Source organism: Pelobates fuscus, chromosome 3, assembly GCF_036172605.1.
Source record: "Pelobates fuscus isolate aPelFus1 chromosome 3, aPelFus1.pri, whole genome shotgun sequence".
In the NCBI taxonomy this organism is placed as follows: Eukaryota; Metazoa; Chordata; class Amphibia; order Anura; family Pelobatidae; genus Pelobates; species Pelobates fuscus.
The window spans coordinates 225028941-225045535 of record NC_086319.1 but is presented as its reverse complement, the minus strand read 5'-3'; the positions used below and the strand labels follow the sequence as shown (position 1 = coordinate 225045535).

Genomic DNA, 16595 nt, shown 5'->3' with positions numbered 1-16595 from the left:
TGTAGCACATTCACTAGACATCCTTCAAAGCTCCTCAAAAGAGAGCATCAGGGACTAAAGTGCATGAGCAGCAAACACTGAATCAATTTCCTATGCTTTAATTTCTCATGAAGTGGTCTGGGTGACCAACATCCCTTTAAAGAGGACTGTGATGTACTAAATGTCTCTTAAGAGGTTGAGTAACCCTCTGTCATTTCTGTTTAACACAGCCAAATTTACTAATACTAAGCAAAGATTAATTAATATTAGTAAATTCTGCCCCTACTCGATATGTCTAGTAGAGTGAGTGGCTGCTCACGGTAAAAAAATAAAATAAAATAAGAAAGCCCCCTAGATCTCCCCCTCCCGTGCTGCGCGAGTAGGTGCTATTAAACTGAACTGGGGAACTAGCGTCGTCACCAGGCCCCAGTTGCGTACACACAATTCATGGGGCCCCGGTGCGAAACTGATCCATTGGGTTACCACCTCCACGACATACATACATATATATATACAGACACACACAGACAGACCGACACGAGCATGAGCAGCAAACACTGAATCAATTTCCTATGCTTTAATTTCTCATGAAGTGGTCTGGGTGACCAACATCCCTTTAAAGAGGACTGTGATGTACTAAATGTCTCTTAAGAGGTTGAGTAACCCTCTGTCATTTCTGTTTAACACAGCCAAATTTACTAATACTAAGCAAAGATTAATTAATATTAGTAAATTCTGCCCCTACTCGATATGTCTAGTAGAGTGAGTGGCTGCTCACGGTAAAAAAATAAAATAAAATAAGAAAGCCCCCTAGATCTCCCCCTCCCGTGCTGCGCGAGTAGGTGCTATTAAACTGAACTGGGGAACTAGCGTCGTCACCAGGCCCCAGTGGCGTACACACAATTCATGGGGCCCCGGTGCGAAACTGATCCATTGGGTTACCACCTCCACGACATACATACATATATATATATACAGACACACACAGACAGACCGACACAAATACATACATACAAACAGACAGGCAAAAATACATACACACATACAGACCGACACATACATACACAAGTACATACAAACAGACAGACACATACACACATACAGACCGACACATACATACACAAGTACATACAAACAGACAGACACATACACACATACATACAAACAAACACACACACATATACAAAATATTTTAGTCACCCTCCTGTTTCCTACCTTTTAGGTGCAGGAGGGTTACTTTCCTTGGGGTCCAGTGGTGGCACAGGTTGATGGGAGTCAGAGTTCCCACTCTGACTCCCTGTTCTTCCTTCCACGAGGGCTCTGTGTGTATGCTGGGAGGAGTGACCGGGGCAGTCACTTCCTCCCAGCATGTGATGTCATCTCAGGGGGCTCAGTCGCGCTATTAAAGCGCCACAGCGCTGACCGGGCCCCCTGAAAATCCATCTCCATCGGGTGGCCCTAACAGCATGGGCCACCCGATGGGCACCTTAACATGCGGTTCCGGCGGTTTGCCGAGCGGTCCGGGGCCGCAAATGATGATGGCGGGCACCCGGTCACAGGGGTCTGCTGGGCAGCCGGGCCCCCTGGAGTGACGGGCCTGGTCGCAGCTGCGACCCCATATGTAAGCCACTGCCCGGCTGGCTGCTCGCTGTTTAGTAGACATAGCGGCATAGCGAGTAGGGGCATTAGGGAGATTTGTATCTCCCTTATTCTCTTATGGGGTCATATTGACCCCCATAGAGTGAGGGAGGACATGTGGGGCTTAGGAAGTGGCTGGGAGCACTGCTCCCTGCCGCTTCTATTTTCACATATTACAAGGAGAGATCCGTGAGCTGGTAGCTCCCTCCTTGTAATAAACCAAATGAACGACCGAAAAGGTCTTTGTTTAATCGTTTGAAATTTCTATTCATTTATTCGCCTTTGACATGAATTAATGAATAGGTGAAATTCCTGTTCCAATGCCCAAGTGTTTAACTGGGCATGCACAGGAATTTCACAGCGCTATCTAGTGTGGGCAGTTGACGTGTCCCACAGGGACTTTATCTACCCACACAAAGATGGCTGCGCCCAGGACCGGGCACAAAATAAAGATGAAAAAAATAGGGGCTTAGGGGCATTTGGGGGTGACTATGGGTCAATTAGATGTAGTGGAGTCAGGAGGGGGGTTAAAAGAACAAAACAAAACCCGGATTCGGCCATGATAGTGCCGCTTTAATTTTATTTTCACTCTACCGTGTAACCACATGCCTAGAATATCTTGTAAACCTTAAAGTCATGTTTTAGCACTGCTCTAGACATGCTTAATTGGCTTGTTATCTATTAATATAAAATGAGGCAGTATAACCAGAAGTCTGTTTAGTATTAAACAAGAACCTTTTTACTATTTTGTATAATTTTGCTATATTTTGTATAATTTTTTTCTCTTCTGTAATGTATTACATTTGGCCTCAATAAAAGAAGAATTGACAAAAATGTTTTTTAAATAAATACCTTCATTTTTAACATTAGCTTTCCTTTAATTTCTGCAAAATGTTTACCAATGCAGTAAAATGTTACTTTAGCTTACACAGAAACAATGACAAAAATCTAGGCCATTTTAGGTCCCTATAAATATAGCAAGATCATGTTTTAATTATTATTCTGAAGTAAATCATTTTACAGGGAAAACACAGCAACATTCTGACTTAAAAGAACATTTTGTCAGGACTGGCTGCACTTTTTAATTGCCGCTACAGTGAATATAAACGACATGTGCAAGCTAAAAATAAGTAACCATGGAAACAAACACATACAGACCAGGGAAGGCAAATAAAAGCTACAAAGGCTTTGTAAAAGGTCAGATATGCTAGTCATTTAGATAAGGCAAAAATTGCTTTGAGTGTGTCCATTTAATATTTACACCAAAACCCACAGGCCATTAAGTGAACTTTTTGCATTATAAATGGCAAACAAATGGCTGTGATATAATTAACAGATCTCTAGTAATTTTGGTTTGAAATTAGCATCGCATTAAAAGCCAGTTTGCTTACAAACTGCCAAGTTTATCAAGCGTAGTATTTAGGAGTTTTTATGGGCAAACGTTAAAACAGCCTTTTATGTTTAGGCAGAAACATTTGCAAGATTAAGTTTGTACAAATTGTTTCTCTTCAGGTGTTCAAGGGACACTAAGCAACATAACCACAACAGCATGACGTAGTAGCTATAGTGCAAGAGTACACTGGTGAAAAAATAAATATATGAATGTTTTTACACTTGTTGGCTCTGCTGAGCACTGTTTTTGGTCAGATATGGTATGCTAAAGCTGAAGTTTACATTCTGCATTATCAGACCAAGTGAAACCAGATAGTGGAAGGGATATTCCAGCACTATACCACTGCAGTACACTGTAGTTGTTATGGAGCTTAGAGTATCCCTTTAAAAAAAAGATTAAATTTGAATTTGGAAATGAGATCAACAAACCAAACATCCTAAACCACTTCACTATATGTTCTGTGCTCACAGTAAAAAAACAACTCTTGTTGTGCAAGTTATTTGCCAACTACTTTATTGCTGTTGTTGCACCTTTGCCTGAGTTGCAGGGCCCCAAGTCCCCATGTTGTTTCAATAGGTTCCCTCTAGCAGGAACTAGCCAATTATACGCACCAGGCATCAGCAAATGCCCACAATAATTGTTTGCAACAGGACATTAGTCTCTTCAACAAATTGAAGATCCTTCTGATACACATGTTTTAGAAACAATTACACCCTGTTCCAAATTATTATGCAAATTCTATTTACGTGTCACAAAGATTAAATCTTTTGTTTTTCAGTTTAACTCATGGATGGCATTGTGTCTCATGGCTCTTTTGATCACTGAAAACAATCTCGGACTCCTGTGATAACTAGATTGCCAGGTGAGCCCAATTTAAGGAAAAACTACTAAAGGAGGGTGTTCCACATTATTAAGCAGAGCACCATTTTCATTCAATATGGGGAAGAAAAAGGATCTCTCTGCTGCTGAAAAGAGTGAAATAGTTCAATGCCTTGGACGTGGTATGAAAAAATTAGATATTTCAAGAAAACTTAAGCGTGATCATCGTACTATTAAGAGATTTGTGACTGATTCAGAGCACAGACGGGTTCGTGCAGATAAAGGCACATTGAGGAAGATTTCTGCCAGATCCATGCATCGGATCAAGAGAGCAGCTGCTAAAATACCATTACATAGCAGCAAACAGATATTTGAAGCTGCTGGTGCCTCTGGAGTCCCACGGACATCAAGGTGTAGAGTCCTCCAGAGTCTTGCAACTGTGCATAAACCTTCTAGTCGGCCACTGCTAACCAAAGCTCACAAGCAGAAACGGCTGCATTGGGCAGAAAAATACATGAAGACTAATTTTCAAACAGTCCTGTTCACTGATGAGTGCCGTGCAACCCTGGATGGTCCAGATGTATGGAGTAGTGGATGGTTGGTAGACGTTCCAACAAGGCTGTGACGTCAGCAAGGCGGCGGTGGAGTCATGTTTTGGGCCGGAATCATGGGAAGAGAGCTGGTCGGCCCCTTTAGGGTCCCCAAAGGTGTAAAGATGACCTCTGCAAAGTATGTGGAGTTTCTGACTGACCACTTTCTTCCCTGGTACAGAAGGAAGAACTATGCTTTCCGTAATAAAATCATCTTCATGCATGACAATGCACCATCTCATACTGCAAAGGATACCTCTGCATCAATGGCTGCTATGGGGATAAAAGGAGAGGCCACCATCCTCCCCTGACCTCAATCCTATTGAGAACCTTTGGAGCATCCTCAAGCAAAAGATCTATGAGGGTGGGAGGCAGTTTACATCCAAACAGCAGCTCTGGGAGGCTATTCTGACATATTGCAAACAAATTCAAGCAGAAACTGTCCTATGTTAAAATGTAACGTGACCAGTTAAAATGTTGTTATAAGTTTGATTGAAATAGGTTTTGATTTCAGTAAATATGCTGCAAACACAACAAATGATAACTTTCAGTTCTTTACAACCTATAAAGCGTTTTGAAACTTACTGTGCGTAATAATTTGGAACAGTGCATTGTAAGTTTATGTTTTTCATTAGGAGGTTTGTTCAATAAAATTTGAATTGTACTATTAATAGTTGATAACATGAGAATTATGCTGACTGTTACTTACATCAATTTTTTAGGTAAATGAGAAAAATATCATTTGCATAATAATTTGGAACAGGGTGTAAAGAGCCACTATAGGCACCCAGACCACTTCAGCTCAATGAAGTGGTCTGGGTGCCAGGTCCATCTGGGGTTAACCCTGCAGCTGTAAACATAGCGGTTTCAGAGAAACCGCTATGTTTACAATAGGGTTAAACCAGCCTCTAGTGGCTGTCTCAATGACAGCCCTAGAGGCACTTCCGCGCCTCTCACTGTGATTTTCACAGTGACAAGACGCTGACGTCCGCAGGGAAGCATTGAGAAATGCCTTCCTATGGACTGATTGAATGCGCGCGCGGCTCTTGCCGCGCATGCGGGGGATGACGTCAGAAGAGGGAGTAGAGTGTTTAACCCCTTAACCCCTCTTGAGCCCGGCAGGAGGGGGACCCTGAGGGTTGGGCGGGACCCAAAGACCCTATTAGTGCCAGGAAAACTAGTTTGTTTTCCTGGCACTATAGTGGTCCTTTAATTATATTACACTTGGATATAGGTCACTGAGCTAATTTTACAAGTGAAGTAAAAGTCACCAATTTAAAGCCATGTACAGGATACATGGGTCCCTGAAAAAGAAACAATGACCTAGATCTCTACCTCACAGTAACTGGGTTTATAGTTGACTGGAGCAGGTCTGGCAGGCAGGAATGTAACAGACATATTTATGCAAAAGGTGTCCTTATACGTGCAATTTTAAATCAGGGTATAGGCTACTCTACTGCAAGTGTTTTCTATTCTGAATAGCTATGCATTTTATTGTACACGGTTCTCAACACAAAGTATGACATAACCAAACCAAATAATTACATGGGTGTCTAATTGCTTTTGGCCATGTCGTAGTATTCCAAAACATTAAGCTGGTTTCAAATAAAAGCTCTCCCATCCCTACAAGTCTATGATTGTCATACAGGTTTGAAAGAATCATGTTTAACAGATGCACTTTCCACATTATCAGGGCAGATAAAGAGAGGGTCTGCTATTAGTTCCAGGAAGAGCATCTGTGTTAGTCAAACCACTCCAAATGGTTTGACAATTTTTTTTTTAAATGAATAATAAAAACAAAACGGTGCACATAGTTAATTATTACTGTAGAGGTTATGATACTTTGAGTGGCTCTTTAAGCATTCTAAATCTCCCTTTACCATATTCAATATCAAAGGCTACTATATTTAAATGGTGAACTAAGTAAGGACATTTACTGGACTTTTAGAGCATACACATGCCTTTTTAACCATAATGCAAACAGAACTTTGATATGTGCCAGAAAAAAAAAATATGTTTAACAAATATTTTACCTATGCCTTGCAGAAAAAAAAAGCAGATTAGCCAACAAAGTAAATAAATAACAACCATAATACAAAGATACTCCTTTGTGTATAACATGGGTGTGCAAATCAACACTCTTTAAGAACATAACCACATGCAGTCAAGAAAAAAATAAATATATATATATATATATATATATATATATATATATATAGATATATAGATAAAACCTTAAGTAAAGGGGCGGGGCCTGGCATCCAAGATGGTCGGACGCACTTTCTTGTAGCTCTCCTCGACTGGCAATAAAAACAAGCATTTGCTGGGTAAATCAAGACAACTGACACTATCTTACCAGCACTAGCTTCGCACTGAATACCTACCCAAATGTGTGTGATTTGAAGCGTCCTGCTGGAGGTGATGTGAACCCAGTCTTGAGGCCTACTGCGCATGGATTGTTGCGAGAAGCGTCTGATACCCTTTACGCCGCACAGCTCAGGAGCTGCAGCCCTGTTGTCCCCCCCACCTGGACCAGTTGGGGATATCCCAGTCCCCACTTGGTTACACAGTCCTACGACTGAGGCCCACAAGCATGAAACCCCAAACACCACGTGGCAGGTCCAAGATGGCCGCAGCGCCAGACATACAGTCCTCTGGCAAGAGTCAGTGCTGGAGCTATCACTTCCACACTAGATTTGAGAAATCTGCAGAGAATTTTGGCAACTGATTGAAAGTCGTCAAACCACACCTGACCCACCAGCTGCCCAGATTGAGCTTAAAGCCAAGTTACCTACCTACCCTTCCTCTGAGCCGGGAGCCCGGACGGAAGCTTACTCACGCCACTATCCAAATTCCCAGCTGCACTTTGGGAACCTGCAGACTCATGACCCTGCTTCTGAGACCTGGAGGTCTTGTGGACTCAGGGCATCAGTCCCTTTTAGTGCTTGGCGCCAAGGATGCCAAGATCGGAGGCAGTGCAGCTCACTGCACATCAGATGGCAGGAAGCACAGCATGACCTACCTAGAGATGCGGAGGAGTCTGGAGTCACGGAGTCGGGCATGGTGCTGGACTCTATATTGTGGCCCACGAGAGGCGTCGGATGAACAATCCTGGTCACTTAACTGCTCCAGCTGAGACCACCATCTGGTTTCATGGCAGAGCCTATAATTTTGAACACAGTCATATGCCTTCTGGCCCTTCTAACCATGCTTATTACCCAATGGTACTTTTCTTAAGCTACATATCAGCTAATGCAGCTAGAATTCTCTTTTGTATTCCCTATTATCTGAATCTTGACAGCACAGCAGTATGTATTATACGGTCACCTCTTGTCTTGTCAGGGTAGTTTTATGGTTAGCTGTTTTAGCTCTGTTTATGCTTATTACCCAGACATATATTTCTAGCCTGCATTATCCTGTTATAACCAACTATTAAAACAAAAAAACATTGCAGCTTAGCCAAAAAATACCTGTTAACTCTACAAGACTTCCCTCTTTGTTTATATGGGCAACCAATGTCTTTATTTACTGATGTATCACCACTGCACGACAAAAACAAACATTTAAAAAATGGGAAATGCATAAACTAGACAAAGTTTATCCTCTGCTGCGGTTGGCACATAATACATTTGGAATATGGACAATCATTCACACAGCTAAATATACACTGCCTAAAAAAAAGTTGCCATCTGTATTTAACTAAGCAAATAGGTAAGAGCCTCCTATTGGACAGTTACTGCATGGGTGATTATCTTTCAGCTGGCAACAAGTTATTTACCCCAACTGATGCAATGAGTAGCTTCACATTTCTTAAACAACCATGTCGAAAGACATCTCATGGTCGTGGAAAAGATGATAGTCTGTTTGAGAAGGGTCAAATCATTGGCATGCATCAAGCAGAGAAAACATCTAAGGAGATTGCAGAAACTTTAAAAATTGGGTTAAGAACTGTCCAACGCATTATTAAAAACTGGAAGGATAGTGGGGAACCATCGTCTTCGAGGAAGAAATGTGGTTGGAAAAAAACAAAATCCCGATTGATCGTGATTAGCATTTGGTGAAATGAAATCGTAGAAAAACAACTGTAGAACTCAGGGCTATGTTTAATAGTGAAAGTAAGAGCATTTCCACAAACACAATGCAAAGGTAACTCAAGGGATTGAGACTGAACACCTGTGTAGCCTTAAGAAAACCACTAACCTGTGAGGCTTATTGAAGAAAAAATAAAAGGCTTCAATTTGCTAGGGATCATAAATATTGGAATCTGGTGCAATGGAAGAAGGCCATGTAGTCTGATGAGTCCAGATTTACCCTGTTCCAGAGTGATGGGCACAACAGGGTAAGAAGAGAGGCAGATTACGTGATGCACCAACATGCCTAGTGCCTACTGTCCAAGCCTGTGGGGACAATGTGATGATCTGGGGTTGCTGCAGTTGGTCAGGTCTAGGTTCAGCAACATTATGTGCCCAAAGAATTACGTCAGCCGACTACCTGAATGACCAGGTTATTCCATCAATGGATTTTTTTTCTTCCCTGGTGGCACGGGCATATTCCAAGATGCCAAGATTTCACACATGGATTGGCTACCAGAGAGTCCAGACCTTAACCCCATTGAGAATCTTTGGGATGTGCTGACGAAGGCTTTGCGCAGTGGTCCAACTCTCCTATCATCAATGCAAGACCTTGGTGAAAAATTAATGCAAGTGGATGGAAATCATTGCAGAAGCTTATCGAAACAATGCCACAGGGAATGCATGCCGTAATCAAAGCTAAAGATGTTCCAACAAAATGTTCTAGTGTGTGGGTTTTTTGGGGGCTGCAACTTTTTTTTTGGCTAGGCAGTGTATAAATGAGCTTAAATAAAATCTGGTCTGGTGGATCATAAATAAGAATATTAAAATGGTGATTTAAAAGGAAAGAATTTTAAAATAGCATTCTGAAAATAAACATTAGGCTGATAGCACATGGACATGAAATTGTTAAAAGGAGAAGAGTTAAAGGGACACTATAGTCACCAGAACAACTACAACTTATTGCATTTGTTCTGGTAGAATCATTACCTTCAGTTTTTTTGGTGTAAACACTGCTTGTTTCAGAGAAAATGCAGTGTTTATATTAGAGCCCAGTGATAACTTCACTGGCCACTCCTTAGATGGCTGTTTGAGATCCTTCCTGGGTCATGGCTGCCTAAAATGCATCCAAACATTCAGTGTCTCCTCCCTCTGCATGCAGACACTGAACTTTCCTCATAGAGATTCATTGATTCAGTTCATCTCTATGAGGAGATGCTGATTGGCCAGGGCTGTGTTTGAATTGTGCTGACTCTGCCCCTGATCTGCCTCTTTGTCAGTTTCAGCCAATCCTATGGGGAAGCACTGTGATTGGATCAGGCTACCACTTCTGCTGATGTCAGCAGGCAGGTGAAAAGGAAACAGGGATAAAGTATGCAGTGCCAGACTTGAATACAAGTAAGATTTTACTATATTTAGGGAGGCATGAGGGGACCAGGGGGCTAGATGGTGGTTTTAACCCTATAGGGTCAGGAATACAAGTTTGTGTTCCTGAACCTATAGTGCTACATTAACTTTATTTTTTGTAAAATACATATGAATTACAATGCTAACAAATCTACAGTAGTTTATTTTGCAGAGCCAGTAAGACAATATTGAGTATATTATGCAATGGCGGTAAAACATATTCATTACTGGCATTGGGGTTCATATCTTTCGAAGAGTAAGGGATGCTGGTTTAGTTTAGAGCTCTTTAACCCCTTAAGGACACATGACGTGTCTGACACGTCATGATTCCCTTTTATTCCAGAAGTTTGGTCCTTAAGGGGTTAAAACACAATTCAGCTTACGGTACAAAATGCTTTCAAGCTTTCAGTTCTTATGGAATAATAGCGGTAAACATAGGGACACACTGCTAAGCTTCAAGTAGATGCTTCTTCTGGCATAAGAGACTCATGCACATTGTTTGACTTGCCAGACAGGCTACAGGTACAAACACTTGGGAGGGCCAACATTCCACAAGTTAAAGTGTGAATGCTTAAAGGACCACTATAGTGCTAGGAAACATTCTCGTTTTTCCTGGCACTAAAGGGTTTTTAGGTCTCCCCCACCCTCGGGGTCCCACTCCCGCTGGGCTGAAGGGGTTAAAATACTTACCTTTCTCCAGTGCTGGGCTCCCTCCTTCTGCCGACATCAGCGCCGAATGCACATGCGCGGCAAGAGCCGCGCGCGCATTCAAACAGCCCATAGGAAAGCATTTCTCAATGCTTTCCTATGGAAGTTCAGCGTCTTCTCACTGTAATTTTCACAGTAAGAAGTACGGAAGCGCCTCTAGCGGCTGTCAGTGAGACAGCCACTAGAGGCTGGATTAACTCTAGTGTAAACATAGCAGTTTCTCTGAAACTGCTATGTTTACAGCTGCAGGGTTAACACTAGAGGGACCTGGCACCCAGACTACTTCATTGAGCTGAAGTGGTCTGGGTGCCTATAGTGGTCCTTTAACGCCAAGGTCTCCTTCAAGCAGCATCAACTACAGGAGAAAACCAAAGGAGCCGCAACACCAAAAGTAAATATCAAAGAGATTTATTCCACCTGTGTAGAACCGGCAATGTTTTGACCTCACCTCAGGGTAAATTGTTAAGCCTGGGTTCCAACCTACGATGTACAGCTTAAATACCCATTAGATTACAAATAATACCCTAAGGGTGAAGCATACATTTAAGTGAAAACTTAACACCTACCAACAGGGATAATAGAAGATAATGCCAAATATATTTTCCATAACCATATCTGCATTTAAAGTTACATGTATTGTGATGAGGAAATACTTCTGTACATCTCACTGATCATTTTCTAGATTTTAAGGATATCCACAATTGTACATACAGCTCAGTCATCTTAAAGCAACTCTACAAGTTCTGCAACAACTTCATTTTATTGAAGTGGTTCTAGCTTCTGGTGTCCCCTGGCACCATCCTTTCACTCAGTGTTTTACAGTTTTAATGCTAAAAGAGAGTCCACAGCAGCTGGTGGTAATGCAAGCATTAGGCTGTCCAGTAATGGATGGTGTTGATTAGCCAAGAGTATCAGCTGACTGATTACAGCCTATATCAATGTCCATTACACTGAACAGGTATGGTAGACGAAAGCATGTAGTAAGTGTATAATATAGTTTTGTTTTGTAGCAGGAACCAGTCTGATATCTTAGTGCCCTTTTTAAATGGCATAGCTAACTAGATGATAACTAAAAATGTAATTTCTGAAACTGATGACAGGGTAGATGAAGTTACAAATACCAATGAAAACAATAAGTGCCGAAATTCAAGAGGATGTTTATATTCTTGCCAAAGTGCACTGAACAAAACACAGTGGATGGAAGGACTGAGATCTACACCATTTGCGTGTTGTATCTTGTATTTTGAGCTATATACCAGAAGAGAGATCCAATCCTAGAAATAAGAAAAATTGCTAGAAAATATCTCTTCTACCATGCTTTTGTTTTTTTGGAGAATAATTCTTGTGCGCATAGGTAGTTTAAACAATATTACAGAATATGTTAATCCCCTCTTTTTATATGGTATTATTGGCCACTTCCATACGACATTCCAAGTCTCATGGAAGTTCCAGGAGACTTCAGCATTTTTAACACGGCTCCCCGACTCCCACAAATTTTTGTATGGCAAGTAAGTTGCAATTAATTTATTCAGCAGTATTTTTGTAACTACACTACAACTCCCTATGCTCAATTTCAAGTTTCTGCATGCTTGAGAAAAAGGTTAAAACATGTGGAATGCAAAACAATATGTTACCTCCCTGTGGGAAAACCCAACACCTGATGACTAGTAACAGACATAATAGAAATAGTTCATATAGCTTCAGGACATATTTGAAAACAAGAGAAATCACTGCCTTCTTCCTGGCAACAGACTTTCTAAAATAAATAAATAAAAAAAAGCTATAGGGTTTGGTATGCATCAATTTAAGATATTGTAATCAGGTAAAAGCAAAACAAAAACATAAACCAATTTCCTTTATTTTTTTATTTGCCAAAGACTTGCAAATACAGTCATAAAACAAGGGATTTTGTTAACCCTTGGTTAAGTAAAATGCTTAATAAATGTGATTGCTGTGTAAATGAAATAAGTGTTACCGTACTTCAAATTATCAGTTTCATATCAATAATTTATGTTCTAGTCAGATCAAATTTTGCCTCTAAGCAAGTCTGTATATTTAGACATGAGAGTACTTATTTATCTGTCAGTGTTCCAAATTGGATCTTTACCAACACGCAGTAAGACACTTTTTTCTGCTTCACGTTTTCATTTTCTCTACTATTTTAAACACAGACCACACCATACAAGACTTCCGTTCTTAGCCATTTCATCACCCAAAAATGAAAGCACAATCACAAAACTAAAGGACCAAGTGTTTGATGGTCTTCAAATAGGTGAATCGTATTGCTTTTTTAGTCACTCATTTCTAATTGGTGGTCACAATAAAGAAAAGCAAAAACATTTTTGTGTCTAATGCCACAAACAAAGAGAAGTGAAGCTTTCATTTAAAGATTTTCATATTGCGTATTAAAAATATATACATATTTATATATTTTCTTTCAAAATAGTTTGAGCCAAATAGCACAATTATCAAACAAAGCCACTGAAACAGATGTGCTCTATTTGCCTCCTAAGTGCAGCATCCCTGTAATTCCAAGCATGTGACATGATCCCCAGATGATTGACCTGCACTAATTGATATAGGCATCTGAAAGGAGGTGCAATCAAGATAGATTTTAAGCTAAATACTTCTGAACAGAGATATTGACATAAACTCAAATTTGTGAGTAATAAAAAGTAGTTCACCGGTATATCTGTAGCAGTATTCATTTGAACATAGCGGATGCATATATCATTTTGCAGTCATCTAAACATTTTTTCAAAAGCAGCATGTGGTATAACAAACTAGCATTCAAATGATTCAATACTGTTGGAAAACTTTCCAAGTGATTTAATAACAGAAGTCATCTTTAACGTTTATGGGGATTTTTGTAGATAAATCATTTGAAAAAAAATTCTAACAGTATCCAATACTTATTAAATCGAGGCCATAGTACTCAAATTATTTATAATAACTAGTCTACTTTGAAGAAAAAATAAATAAAAAATAAATAAATATATATATATATATATATATATATACACACACACACACACACACACACACACAGAGAGAGACAGATAAAACAATTTAAAAAAAATAAAAATAATAAAATATATATATTTTTTAAATAAATTACTTTTGTTTCAACAATTGCATATCATACCTTGAAGGAGGTACAGGAGAAACAACCAAAAGAAAATGACCTTTGAAGTAACTTGAAGCCACCATCTAAAGAAGAAAGGAAAGAATACAACTCGAACAATTCCTTTTCGAGTAAGAGATGTCCAGGGGCTTTCAGGCTTCGCTTTTGCAAAAGCAGATCCTTTAAAATGGCAACACATATCTTGTTTTAAAAAGTATTCTTTTCCGAAAAATAACGTGTGTTACACAAATTAATGAGGTTTTCATGAAGTGCCTAAAATGAGTTATATAGTGCCTACATACTCCACAGGGCTTTAAAATTTCACAGTGAGAATATAAAATGGCAAATAAATGAGAAACAAAATGTGAACAGAAACAAGGTGAAGATGTCCCTATTCAAACAAGTGTACAACCAGGAAGAATATGTATCCTTGATAGAAAAAAGGTCAAAAAGGTATTAATCACAAAACCAGAAAAATCTTATATGGTTTCCACTTTTTCTGCACGGAGTGTTAAACTGTGGTTTCTGATCTGCTGCTTAACACTTTTAGTGCTCAGGAGTCAGGATGCTCTTTTGCCCCATAAAGTACAGCACTGATGGGCACTGCCAGTAATAAGGATCAGTAAGCCTTGATTTTAATAATTTCAAACTGCTTCAAAGATAGTTTCTGATTTTGTATATATAAGTATTATTAAAATGTTACCATTTCTTATTTTAAGTCAGATATTTTAAACACAAATTGCTCGCAAGAGTTAATATATTGCAAATTGTGCAACTGCACAGGTGCAATCCGTAGTAGATACTATCTAATATATATATATATATATATATACACACATACATATATATATATATATATATATATATATATATATATATATATATATATATATATACACACACACACACACACACACACAGTACTTAGTGTGCATCCTGTGTCTAGATTGTTTGTATTTGATACATATTTACATAAATTGAGAAAGGCACCTTGGCGTTCTAAAACTTTTTATGAGTGTGATTTGTGTCTTCCTCTGAGAGGCTATTGATGTAAGTGGTGATAATGTATGTTTATTTTCTAGTCTTATCACTTTGTGTTCGTCCTTTTATAGGTTTAATGCATTGTGATGTTGGTAAAGAAGGCTAAATTTATAATTGCAGTACCTGTTGTGTGCATCCTTTTTGGAGGCAAAGGCAACACCTTGAGCTATTTCTCATGTTCCTCAAACCATTCCTGAACAATTTTTGCAGTTTGGCAGGGTGCATTATCCTACTGAAAGAGGCTACTGTCATCAAGGAACACCACTGCCATTAAGTGATGTACTTGGATTTACCTAGGTAGGTGGTACGTGTCAAACTAACATCCACATTAAAGAAACACTATAGAGTCAGAAACACAAACATGTATTCCTGGCCCTATACTGATTAAAAAAAAAAAAAAAAAAAAAACATCTAGCCCTTCTGGTGCTGTCTCTGCATCAGTTCCCATACGCTCACGTTCCCATTGAAGATGCTTTCGGTAGTAAACAGGGGCCCTCTGACCAGCCTGGGGCTACGCAGCCCCATGCATAGCAGACAGATGCACTGTGTGTTCTGACACTTTTATCATTGCTAGCATTAAGTTTTTCTTTAATTTGAAGAAATATAGCTCTTCTGTGTGGTCAGACAAGACAAGCTAGCCTCCGCTGCCCACACGCATTTATGAGCCGGTTCACCGGTTGTCTTTCCTTGTATCACTTTTGTAAGGTACTAACCAATGCATACCAGGAACACCCCACAATACTTGCCATTTTGAAGATGCACTGACCCAGGCATCTAGCTACCACCATATGGCCCTTGTTAAAGAAAGATCTTTTTACTTGCCTATTTTTCTGAATTCCAACACATGAAATTCAAGAACTGACTGTTCACTTGCTGCCTTATTATCCCACCCCTTGAAAGGTACCATTCAAGTGAATACCATTATCAAAGGTATTCACTTTACCTGTCCGTTTTTTTTTGTTTGTTTTTTTTAATACTGTGGCTGATCAGTGTAATTGCAAGTATCTTTCAATTCACTTAAAGGGATACCCTAACCAGCAAAAAAACCCATAACATTTTAATATTATGGTTTTGGTATATAGATGGTAATCATTTTCTAAAAGTGTAAAATTTTACATTTGCCCAACAATACACATTTAATGGCTGGCAGACTAACATACACTATAGACACTTCCTCCGTAAAGGGAAACAGTTTGATGAAGTGGTTTTGGTGTATAGGACATACCCCTGCAGTCCCTTTAAGACCTTTGATTTTCAATGAAATTTGACATCATCATGCACAGAAGGATGACACCAAACACAGCTGGTATTTCTCTATAATAAGTACTGGATTCAAGGCTCAGATTGGCGGAGCATGATGAGTACTGCACATGTGCCATAGGTCATCAGTGCTTCTTTATGAGAAACAATGGAATGGCAGATCAAGACAATTGCCACTCATGTGCCCTATGTCCACAACGTTTACCTATGAAAAACACTGGATCATCAATCTTGATGCAATGAGACTATCCTGGCACCACAAGGATGTTATAGCTTTGTTCATTAGTTTTTTTTTTGTTTGTTTAAAAGGGGGCTTTGAATCTAAAGACAGCAAGGAATACTATATTAAAAATAAATATATTTACATTTGTAACGCTAGTGTGTTCCTTTAAAGGAGCACAATAGGGTCAGGAACACAAACTGGTATTCCTGACCCTATAGGGTTAAAACCAACATATAGCCCCCTTGTCCCCATCATGCCTCCCTAAATATAGTAAAATCTTACCTTTTCCCTGTTTCCTTTAGACCTGCCCACTGCCTGCTGACATCATGAGAAGTGGTAGTCT

General features: G+C 39.6%; 1 protein-coding gene across 5 annotated transcripts in view; it reads right to left on the bottom strand.

The window, feature by feature from the left end:
* PHTF2 (putative homeodomain transcription factor 2) overlaps positions 1 to 16595 on the bottom strand; it is a 206970-nt gene that overhangs the window by 97786 nt on the left and 92589 nt on the right. For all 5 annotated transcript variants that reach the window (XM_063448164.1, XM_063448163.1, XM_063448166.1 and 2 more), the window contains one exon: positions 13750 to 13908. In XM_063448164.1, the coding sequence (XP_063304234.1) occupies positions 13750 to 13908 (159 nt within the window). The remainder of the gene's footprint in view (positions 1 to 13749; positions 13909 to 16595) is intronic.